Here is a 12,249-nt window from a genome sequence, read left to right on the forward strand (position 1 = left end):
ATGATCAGATAAATTAGTCAAAAAGACTCTACTTACTAAATGTAGGCATAGGTCTCAAGAGTAACTTGTGTTTTTTTTTGTTTTTTTGATAAACCACAGTAACTTATATTCAATTACATTTACCAAAACTGACAAGTAGAGACCAGAAACTCAGAGCTTTCAGTCTGTGGTGTAAATGACAGCACTAAAAGCACATTTACATGATTTTATAAATAAATGACAATGAAATATAATGATTAATAAGTAAATAATAATAATAACTGATAGAAAATGAGAAACATTCAGATTTCACTTCTTATACTGGAAGTACAACAACAAAGGAGTGACCGAGAAAAAGACATCATTCCAATGATTCTGTGCAAGGTATAAGGGGTGGGGGGAGGACATACTCTGCAGTATAAAAAAGAGTACTAGACAAAGGAGAAATCCAGCATTAATCAAAATCCAATTGCTAAGTCAGAGGAGAAAGACATAGAAAGCTTACCTTGTCACCATTAACACTAACACTGAGCACCCCAATGCTGACCTGCAGCCAGCGGCCAGTTGGATTAAGTACACTAAGGTGGGTTTGTGAAGCAATGCCGACACAGCAAGCATGAGGAAACTTCAGTTCCTCAGGTACTCTTACATTCCCTGGGTAAAAATAAAGCATAGTCAAAACGCAAGTTATATCAAACACCTGATTAAAAGCACAATTGGTTAAATGGAAATTTTAAGACTATCTGTGTATACCCAAGAGCTATGGTAAAAAGCGGCCCAGATCTTCAGGAGTCCTTGACACTGTATAAGCCTCAGTGAGACTGGCCAGTAATTTTTTCCTGCTGCATCCAGCCCATGAAGAAGAACAATTAAAATTGATCAAACTCACAATTTACAGCTAATCAACTCTTAGATGTTACTACCTATTAGTAATCTCTTCCTTTTTTCTCTCACAAATATAAGCCACTACCTAACCTAATAAACAAGAGGCTCTAACTCGAATTTTTACTACTACAACCAATCTTGATAATCCTTCTGCAGTTACTCTGAAATTTCCTTCAGAAGAAAAAGAGGGGGCCGGCCCCGTGGCTTAGCGGTTAAGTGTGCGCGCTCCGCTACTGGTGGCCTGGGTTCGGATCCCGGGGGCGCACTGACACACCGCTTCTCCGGCCATGCTGAGGTCGCGTCCCACACAGTTTGTGCAACTATGACGTACAACTATCTACTGGGGCTTTGGGGAGAAAAAGGGAAAAAAGGAGGAGGATGGGCAATAGATATTAGCTCAGAGCTGGTCTTCCTCAGCAAAAAGAGGAGGATTTGCACGGATGTTAGCTCAGGACTGATCTTCCTCACAAAAAAAAAAAAGAAGAAGAAAAAGAGGGCAGAGAAGAAGACAGCACTCCAGTGGCCACGTGCGCTATGTCAGGAAAAGTACAGCGCCCAGCTCTGCTCAGCAGAGTGACTGCCAGCAAGGGAACAGGGGGCAGCGCGGCCACCACAGACAAGAGCGGAAGGGTGCTGCCTCTCACTACCACAACAGTTACCTCTCAAAAGGCTTACAAGCTGCAAGGAGACTCACTCCTTCAGGGAGGCAACTCTAAACTGGACGTTTCCTAATTGAAAGAACAACAGAAGTCCAAGTGCAGAGCATGAGAGAGAGACAGGAAACAAAGGCATCAGGAGTTTCACCTGTATAAGTTTTCATGTTTTTCTAAGGCCACTTCAGGGACCCTTGCACAGAAATATGTTATGGTCTTTGTTCCAAATTCAGGACAAAGAAAAACACTTTCAAGACATTTAGGCCAATCAGTATCTCCTTGAAACAAACTAGTTTTATGGTCTCATTTGAGAAAACGCAATTTTTAAATAACAGCAAGCAACAATAAGTAGTAACAGAGAAAAGGCATCTTACCAAATCCTAACATCACTCCTGAATCCCATGGTTCAGTTCCACGATTTGCACCAACAGATTGCACAGGAAAAGGTTTTGCTGTAGTTAGAAGATTCTGATTTAAGGAATTAGAATATGGGTTACAAAGAGAAGAGGTACCCATCAACCCAGGGCCAATATTTTGTCCTAGACAAATGCCCACAGCCACAGAGTTCTGAACATGCTCTCCTGCGACAGCAGGATAAGGATAATTTCCTGAGAATCCACAGACTGTGGCATTGCCAGCATGGCACTGAGGCAAAGCAACATTTCCAGCTGAAGGTAGTGTTCCCAAATACTGCTGGGCAAAGGGAGCTGTGATAAAAGAATGTCGAGTCAAGAGTGTAGGAACCGCAGTGGGCACATTCTGCATCTCAGGAACAGAACCACAAGCCACTATGCTGGGAATAGGAGCACACTGGTTTCCAGAGGCCATGTGATGAGGAACTTGGCCACTTAATGCACCGTCGGCAGTTGATATATCTTCAGAAGTTCCTCTTTCCCCTTCGTTCACAGATGCCTGGCATGAGGCAGGGAGGCGTGGCATCACCGACACAGCTGGGTGGCTGAGACCTGACTTGCTCAGTAGAGTCATGCTGATCTGGTCCAGTTCACTGGGGTTTGAGGTCAAACCTACCACATTGGTTTCCGATAGATCTCCACTTTTGAAGGAAAGATCTTTACTCAGTCTAAAGTTAGGTTTTACATTTTCAGGTTTGCTACTCAGAGAAGTAGTTTCAGTCACTTGCTCTGTGTCCGAGTTTTTCTGGATAACATATGATAATGCTCTTTTTTTTCTACTTTGAAATGGACCTTTTTCTCTCAACTTTTCCACAGTCTGTTCCTCTGATAGAATTGGACTGGTTTGAATAATTGTGGTGCTCAACTCACTGGTGATATCACTCTGTGACAAAAAATGTTTAGAAATAATCCACAGATAAACTGAATATTACAAATTCTAACCATGTTGATATAATCTCAAATAATATAATAAAGAGATCTACATGACATTAACAATGAAAAAAAAGTTGGCTTACACAGTAGTTTTATAGCTGTGAAACACATGATTAAAAGTTAGAAAATTGGCATTCACTGTTTTATAGAAATAATTATGAGGAGGCTGAAGAGGAGGTATACACGAACTACATCTCTGAAAAATGTACACAGATAAAGGACCAGAGACAAGTAATTTTGTGCAAATTTAAGGGATTTTTCCTGTAAACTGTACAATAAAAATTTAAGCAAATTAATAACAAAGGAGTGGGGGACGAGCAAGCTTTCCAATGATATCAACGTGAGCTTAGGAACCAACGCAAAGCCAGCTCACAGGCTCCCACCTCCGTTATTAGTTTATACCGCTGTTACGCTTGAAGATGCTAATTTTTACGAGCACTAAGTCTTTTCCAATATTTAAACTTATGTGCTTCTGTTTTCCTAAGTATGAAGTAATAGCCCTAGGCAATGTTCATATCGTCATTTCTTTATAAGGCATAACCATAGGGGTGACATTTACAGCTCTGCAGGGCAGATCAGCTGGAATTTACACACAAGACACACTTGACCCTCACTGATTATTCTTGGTACTTGGCTTGGAAATTTCTGCTGGACCAAAGCTTTAGAAACAAAGACACTGATAAACAAATACAAGATTATTTATCAGTCGTCATCATCAAGCAACCAATCATTAAATAAATATAAATAATAGCCAGTATGTATTCAGTGGTGACTTCTTGGTGCCAAGCCCTGCCCTCACATCACTGTCTTTCCTTACAGATGAAGAAATAGGCTTGGGGACGTTATAATCTGTATCAGAAAGTAGCAAAGGAAAGGCCATCTGACTCCACAATTCAGCTCTTAACCACTACGCTAAGAACACAGAGACCCAACATGTAACAGCATCATCAAAAAGACAGCTTTCAATGAAATGGGTATACTGATTTGTCCAACATGATACCCTATGTTTAGTAACTTTGGTGGATATATTTAGTAATAGGTGAGTGGAGAAGGCCTCTATTGCACACTCACAACAGTCATATTCAGCTTATTAAAAACACTGAGTACTGTCACATTTACGAAACACACACACAGATGATAAAATTCTAGCTTCTCCCACATAAATCTCTCAGATCTACCTGCTTCTCTCCCACTCTACTGCCACTACCTTAGTCCAAGCCCACATTGTCTCTCACCTCACTGCCTAGAGTAGCCTTGTGTCACATCTTCCTGATTCTAATCTTGTCCCCCCTCAATGCCTCTGCCCGACTACTACTGCAATAAGTTTTTCTTTTTTTCTTGCTGAGGAAGACTGGCCCTAGACTAAATCCGTGCCTATCTTCCTCAACTTTATATGTGGGATGCCTGCCATAGCACGGCTTGATAAGTGGTGCATAGGTCCGCATCTGGGATCCGAACCTCCAAACCCCAAGCCACTGGAGCGGAGCGGGCGGACTTAACCACTACACCACTGGGCCAGCCCTGCAATGAGCTTTTCAAACATCAACACGGACCATGTCAGTGTCCTGCTTAAGAGCCTTCAAACTCCCAAATTTTCCATCCTGGACTCTTTAAGGTTTGGCCTGTCCTCCTTTCCTCATGTACATGGATGCACGGCAGCCATTCCATTCCAAACTTCATGGAGTCTCTCAAATGCAGTGTGTATTTTACAATTCCATGCCTTCTCCCATTTGTTTGTCTGCTTGTCCCTGCCTAATTCCAAGCAGTCCTGCAAAATATGGCTTCAACACATTACCTATCCCTTCCATAAACCTTTGCTGAACCCTTGCCACCCCCCAGTCAGGTTTTTAGTTACCTCCTTCTGAATCCCCACAGCATAGGTCTATCAAAGTGCATTTCATTACACCGTGTGTCTTGCTTGTCCTGCACTAGGCTGACAGCTTTTTGAGGGCATATACTAAAATATTTGTACTTCTAGTGCCTACACAGGATGAGTAGTTGTTTAACCAAAACACATAAACACACACATTTATTTTAAAGGCAAAATAGCAACAGAAACTATACAGACCTGAACTTCAGGCTGAGTCCTATTACCAATAACACTTTAGAGCCAGAAGCCTTACCAAAGAAATAAAAAAGTACTGCTCACCTTGTGGTCCTCAAGGCCATGATCTGAGGCCGTGGTGGGACAAGCACTCTCTTGTTCAGACACGTAAGTCAGCCTGCTCACACCAGCCTGTGGACACATCAACTGAGACAACTCACTCTCACAGGGGGGCTTCTGATGATGAGCTGCTGAACCAAAAGACTCCAAAGCACACCTGAAAGAGAGAACACTTCGTGACTAGAGTTGTCCAATCCTTTACTCAACATTATCTACACTAACAAAAAGCCATTCCACCTTGCCTACAATCTTGTTAATCTACAGTCTCTGCTCTAGGTGACATATAGAATAACTCAACCATGGATTCAATTTTTTTTACCCTTAATTATCTAAAACTGTAAATTATATTCCTATTGAATGAAGTATCTGGTAAGCTACTGTAAAAGAAAAATGTTGTGGCATTTTCATTAATAAATTCTATACACAGGCACATAACAATGTTAGCTACTCATTCATCAAAAATTTACTGAATACCTGATATAGAGCAATGAGCAGAGTATTCAAAATTTCCTGCCTTCAAAGAGCAAAGATGAAAAAAGAATCATGTAGATAAGTGCAAAGAAATGGGAACAGTCATACTGTTCATGCTGATAGGAATATAAAGTGGCACAACTTTTGGTTGAGCAATTAAGTAATGCATATCAAAAGCCCCTTGACTCAGACACTCTACATCTAGGAACTAATCCTAAGAAAAAAATTAATGCTAACTATAAAGACTTTGCTAAAAGGATATGTCATCATATATTACTATCGATAATAAAGTAGGGAATCTTAAATGTCATACAGGAAGAATTAGGTTATGGAAATTATGGCACAAACACACAATAAAATACTACGCAGACATTTTAAATCATGCTGTTGAATATTATCCTTTGACTCAGAAAGATATTCATAATATATTAAGTAAAAAAAAAACTAGAAAGCAATAAATAGCAAGATCCCACATCTATTTAATACACGCTCCATATTCTGTTAGTCAATACCCGTCACAGGGTCAGTCCAACCTGATTCAAGGAGAGAGAAGGCACCTCTGGAGGAAAAGTGGCAAAGTCACACTGGATAGGAAATTTTGTCACAGCATCTCTGGAAACAGTTGCTGCACCTACTGAATGCTCTGCCATTTAGTTTCAATTCAGCCCTTAATTTGAGTGAATTTTACCCCATCTTTTTTTGCACAAAGTTCAGAATACTCAGCTGGGCAATGAACACAGAGAGAAAATCCTATTTCGATTTCTGGATTTTCAGAAGTCCCAAATCAAGACAGTATTGACAAAATACTAGTTAGTGAATTTCTAACCAATGGAGACAAAATATTAACCAAATTGCTCCAGGCCTACTTTAGCTACCGTATAACAAGCACCTACCCGGGTTCCTCTACGCACATGCACACACACATGCGTACATACTCACACAGATACCACGACACAGCATGAAAAAAGTTCTGGGCTACTGGGGTGATGTGTTATATTAGTCTTATCTCCTTTGGCTGAAAGCAACAAACGCATCTAGGTTGTATTATCTCAAGCAATGAGAAGTGAACTGCAAGCACACACGGAAATAAAAGGAGAGAAATTTCAGTCATGATGTCAGACTTCAAAGGAATCCAAAAATTGCCAAGGTGCCAGCCACACAGAGACTCAAAGACAGTTCTGGAATTAGAAGCTCTAAATCAGCTCTATGGACTCGCTGGAAACTAAGCCAGAAGCTATAAGATCAGGTAGCAGGAATGCTAATAAGAGCAAAACTTATCAGATAAAGTGCACTCACCAAAAAAATGTTGTCACTGAACAGATAAAAATTATGACCAACATTTCACCAGGAATATAAAAAAACTTAATGGAATATGAGCTGGCAGAAACCAGAAAAAAGGTAGCACAAAAATATCAAACCCATTTTACCACGATAAAAAAGTATAAAGAGGATTTCAATAAAAATAAATGAATACAAAATTAGAGTCTACGTTGGCAGCAATGAAAAGCATAGTTGATGCTACAGAAAATCAGAGATGCAGAGGATAAACATTTGAATAGCTATCCCACAATACAGAGTAAATACATAAAGAAATGAAACTTAGGAAAGAGAAAATGTTCACAAATGACCAGAGAAGGGAGGATCAAGTAATGGGCAACCAGCATACTCAAAAGAAGGAGGGAATAAGGGGAACACAAGCAGTAATCAAAGGTAATAGAAAATAAAACTTTCCTCAGTTGAAGAAAGAACTGTGTATACAGAGGTTATCATAATCCAAGAAAATCACCTAAACCCATTCATTTGAAGCTGATGAGGCAAAAAGGAGAGAGAAAGCAATAGCAGGGACATAAAAATGGAGCCAGAAATTACGCTTAGAAAAAACACATATTATGCAACAGGAGAATGGATAAACAGAATGTGGTATATTCATGCAACGGAGTACTATGCAGCAATAAACACAATGAGCTACTGATACATCTACTGCAACAACAGATGAATCTCAAAAACATGTTAAGTAGAAAAGGCTCGACACACAAAAAATGTGCTATATGATTCCATTCACATGAAATGCAAGAACAGATAAAACTAGTTGGTGATACAAATCAGACAGTGGGCGCCAGAGTAGGGGTGGGAGAAAGGAGAAGGAGAATTGATTGGAAAAAGGCAAGGGATTGTTAATGGGATGATGTAAACATTCTATATATTTTAGGGGGTGGTTTTTAAATAGGTGTACATAAGTGTCAAAAACTTACTGAATGAAACCTATAAGATCTTTGCATTTTATTGTATGTTAATTATGCATCAATAAAAATATAATACAATGCATACTGTGAAATCCTAAAATTGGTTTAGGAGTAAGCCAAAACCTGACAGTAAGCTTGCTAGTAGGCTAAACTGTGCCCCTGAAAGGATTCACAGATTAATCTACATACCAGATTCTGAGGAAGAGATCTCAACTACTATTTGCTTTGCAGACGATGGCAGCAAAAAAATGTACTTTTTTTTAAGCAACTCAGCAACACAACATCACTCTCATTTCATCTTCCTCAGCAATTTTAGTTCAAAGTACACTTACTCTCTTATAAATTGGCCTTTTCTCATTAAGTTCCATTGTTTTGCCCCAAGCTGAGAGGTGAGGGTGCAGGTGCTTAGCTAGCTTACCCACGTTGGGTAAGAGTATCAATTCCATGGTCACTTTAGAAAGGTAAACATGATGCCCTCACATTCAAAATATCTGAACGTATGCCAAGTCCATGAAAAAGTTTAGTATCACCCCCCCCAAAAAGGTGTGTTTCCTAAACTTAATGAATAAGTACATTTCCTCAGGAGCACAAGAAAAAACAGATGAGTCCAAGAGTAAGAGATATCCAGCCCAGCATTTTGTCTCTGATCATGCAGTAAAAGGCAGTGTAAAGGAAAAAAATCATATTAAGGTAAGTTTTATAATAATAATAATAAGAGTACTTATAGTTTTTATTAAAAGCCTTCATATACAATTAAAAAATATCAAAACCAAAGAAAACAAGATGAAATTGGGAAGTACACAGGGGGAAAGAGATATTGCAAAAAACACTGTAAGGAATCTAGATTTCAGAAATGTGAAATGCAAATCAAATGAAACAAATTACAAAAGAGGCAGATAGATTGTGATGATGGAAAAGTTCTGTATCTGTGATTGTGGAGACGGTTACACAAATTCACACCTAGGATAAAATGACACCAAATTCTGCCTACACATTGCAACCATGACAAGTTCTCGGTTGTAATACCATGCTATAATTACGTAAAATGCAACCACTGGGGGAAACTGGGTGAAGGGTACACGGAACCTATCTATACTGTCTTCGCAACTTCTTGTGAATCTATAATTATTCCAAAATAAAAAGTTCTTAAAGAAAGGATTAAAGAGAAAATGAATGCAGAAGTCAAGAAAAACAGATCCACATATGCATCACTAGTGTTCCTGGGGGCAGTAGGGGGAGGGAGCAGGATGAATATTTTAACCAATAATTCAAAAAAACTTTCTTAAATAAAAGATTACTTGAATCCTCCTACTGAAAGAGTGTACTGTGTGACAGGACAAAATAATCATGAAGACTCAACATAGAGATATAGCCTAATAAAATTATTAGACTTGAAAGATAGAGTATCTTCGGCATAAACTTACAAAAAGATCAAGTCAAATTTGAGGCAAAAAGAATTAAGGTAGCCTCAGATTTCCCTCCTATATTCATTAGAGACAGTAAAGCAATCCCTAAAAGCAGCTTAAGAAAGTGTAAGCCAAAGATTTTTAACAGTCATGCTGTCCTTCAATTACAAATGCCACAGACCAACTTCTGAACATAAAAGAGCCTAGGGAATGTTGCTCCCTCAGTGCTTCTCTGAGCAAACCACTACAGGACACACTTCAGTCAACCAAGAGGGGAAATACCTGATGGCAAGAAATGAATATATTTAACTGTAGAACAAAAACTAAACAAGTGTAGGGTACAGTGATAAATCAAAATATAAATGAAATGCCAACATAGAAATTACATAACTAAAAAACAAAGTGAAAAGAGAAAGAACATGAGAATAAGTTCAGTAATTGTCTCATTGGTAATAGATGGTGTTACAGGTTGAATTGTGTTCCCAAAAAAGATATGCTGAAGTCCTAACCCTCTATACCTGAGAAAGTGACCTTATTTGGAAATGGGGTTATTGCAAATGCAATTAGTTAAGATGAGGTCACAGTGGAGTAGGCTGGGCCCATAATTCAATGTGAATGGTGTCCTTATAAGAAAACAGAAATCTGGACACAGATACAGGTAGTAAACAGCCATGTGATTACAGAAATGCATCTACAAGCCAATGAACATCTAGGGCTACCAAAAGTTGGAAGACGCAAGGAAGGACCCTCCCCTAAAAGCTTCAGAGAGAACACAGCACTGGACTTCTAGCCTACAGGTTACGAGACAATAGATTTCTGTTGTTTTAAGCCACTCAGTTTGTGGTACTTGTTACGGCAGCCATGGGAAACTAACACAGCTGGGAATCAAAGAACATCATTTAAAAGCCGTCAAAACAAGTGTCAGAAGTAGAAGCATATTTAACAGTACAAAAATAAACACTTAGATAATTTTATAGACAAATATTAGTGGGGAGAGGAAGGAGAAAAGTCACTGGATGACATCAATGATGACACATCATAGTCAGATGATCTTCAAATTTGGTTGGGCTGGATGACTTGTCCTTTAAAATATGAACTTAACTGTTAAGAGGTGGCTATGTATATGAAAAAGTGTTTCAAAATGAGGTATGTAGAAGGAGTCATTGAAATAGGAAAGAATTAAGCTCTCCATTGATATTTAGCTCTAACTTACCCATACCATTTCAAATGAATATGCAAAACGTCAATGGTACATTGGGAAACATTTAACAGGAAACTGTGAAATCAAATATAATATCAATTTTTTCAAAATACTGAACATTTTTGATAATTTCACTGGTTAGGTAAATTTTTCTGTATATTAAAATTTTTCAGGGCCAGCCCCAGTGGCCTAGTGGTAAAGTTAAGCGCTCTCCACTTCAGCAGCCTGGGTTCGGTTCCCGGGTCTCAACCTACATACACTCTTGTTAGCAGCCATGCTGTGCTGGCGGCCCACATACTAAAAACTAGAGGAAAATTGGCATGGATGTTAGCTCAGGGCAAATCTTCCTCAGCAAAAAAATAAATAAATAAAATCTTTCAATAGAGAAACACATAAAAGATCTTTCATAAAGCCATAAAAGAAAAAAATCATAAATTTAATAAAATTAACTTTCTGTATGGCAAAAAAAAAGTTGAAAAAATTCTAACGACTAGTAATTATAACTCATATCACAAATAAAAGGCTACTTATTCTCCCTAATACATCAAGGGCTCCTAGAAATGGAGACAAAAAAGACTAACAATTCATGAGAAAAATGGACAACAAACATGAATAGACACTTGATAGAAAAGGACATACAGAGGAAAAGATGCTCATCATCACTCAAAAGATATGAAGTAAAGTTATATTGAAATATTATTTTTTTCACCTATCAGATTGTCAACAAACAAAAAGCTTGATAAACAGTCTGTTGGTGAAGCTGTGGGAAAACAGGCTCTCTCCTAAACTGTTGGTGGAAAATTAAATTAACACAACCTCTATGGAGGGGTTGTACTAATATAAATATGAACATGAATGCATATACAGTCTTGTGCCACATAACAACATTTCAGTCAATCATGGACCACATATACGATGGGGGTCCATAAAATTAGGACCACATCGTCTAGGTGTGTAGTAGGCTATACCATCTAGGTTTGTGTAAGTGTACTTTATGATGTTCACACACTGATGAAATCACCTAACAATGCATTTCTCAGAACATATTCCTGTCATTAAGCCACGATGAATGTACTCATTGACCCAACAATCTGATTTCTGGGAACTATAGATATATTTGTACATGTCCAAAGTGACTATAATATAGATGAAGCTGTAATAAATAACTTTATATAGCAAAACGTAAGAAGTGTGTAAAGAACCCTATGTTAAGTGTAGAAAGGGATGTAAAAATAAGAATATATATTCGTATTTGCTTTTCCATTGTTGTTAGTCCCACTGAGTCAATTCCGACTCCCAGCAACCCAGTATACAGCAGAGTAGAACCCTGCCCGGTCTTTTGGCGCCATCCTCTCATCTTCTGTTGCTATATCAGACAATGCTCTGATGCCATTCATAGACAATTTTTTTGGAAGTAGGTGGCCAGGTCCTTCTTCTTAGTCTGTCTTTGTCTGGAAGCTCCACTGAAACCGGTCGACCATGGGTGACCCTGCTGGTATTTGAAATACTGGTGGCATAGCTTTCAGCATCACAGCAACACACAGCCACCATTGTATGACAAATGACGGACAGGTGGTGTGGTTCCCTGACCAGGAAACAAACCCAGTCTGCAGCAGTAAGAGCACCAAACCTTAACCACTAGACCACCAGGGAGGGCTGGCTCATATTTGCTTATACATGCATAAAGAAACTCTAGAAGAATACCTAAGAAACCAGTAACAGAGGTTCCCTGGTGAAGGGACTGGAGAACTAGGCAGATGAGGAACAGCATAATGGACGGAAATACACAGATGCACATCTATACACAAATACACATGTACATTTGATAAAGCAATACATTTATACTGTTCAAAAATTATATATACACATACACCTATATATGTATATAATTTTTGAACAAT

At 38.7% G+C, this 12,249-nt stretch overlaps 1 protein-coding gene across 11 annotated transcripts in view; it reads right to left on the reverse strand.

Annotated features, from left to right (window-relative positions):
* Nucleotides 1–12,249, reverse strand: part of LOC131415265 (nucleoporin SEH1) — a 162,328-nt gene that overhangs the window by 47,837 nt on the left and 102,242 nt on the right. For all 11 annotated transcript variants that reach the window (XR_009222387.1, XM_058556739.1, XM_058556737.1 and 8 more), the window contains 3 exons: nt 5,013–5,184; nt 1,892–2,813; nt 485–633 (listed from right to left, as the gene is read on the reverse strand). Coding sequence is in view for 10 of the 11 variants with exons in the window: in XM_058556739.1 (XP_058412722.1) it covers nt 485–633; nt 1,892–2,813; nt 5,013–5,184 (1,243 nt within the window). In the remaining variant the exon portion in view is untranslated. The remainder of the gene's footprint in view (nt 1–484; nt 634–1,891; nt 2,814–5,012; nt 5,185–12,249) is intronic.

The sequence above is a fragment of the Diceros bicornis genome, chromosome 16 (assembly GCF_020826845.1).
Source record: "Diceros bicornis minor isolate mBicDic1 chromosome 16, mDicBic1.mat.cur, whole genome shotgun sequence".
NCBI classification, from domain to species: Eukaryota; Metazoa; Chordata; class Mammalia; order Perissodactyla; family Rhinocerotidae; genus Diceros; species Diceros bicornis.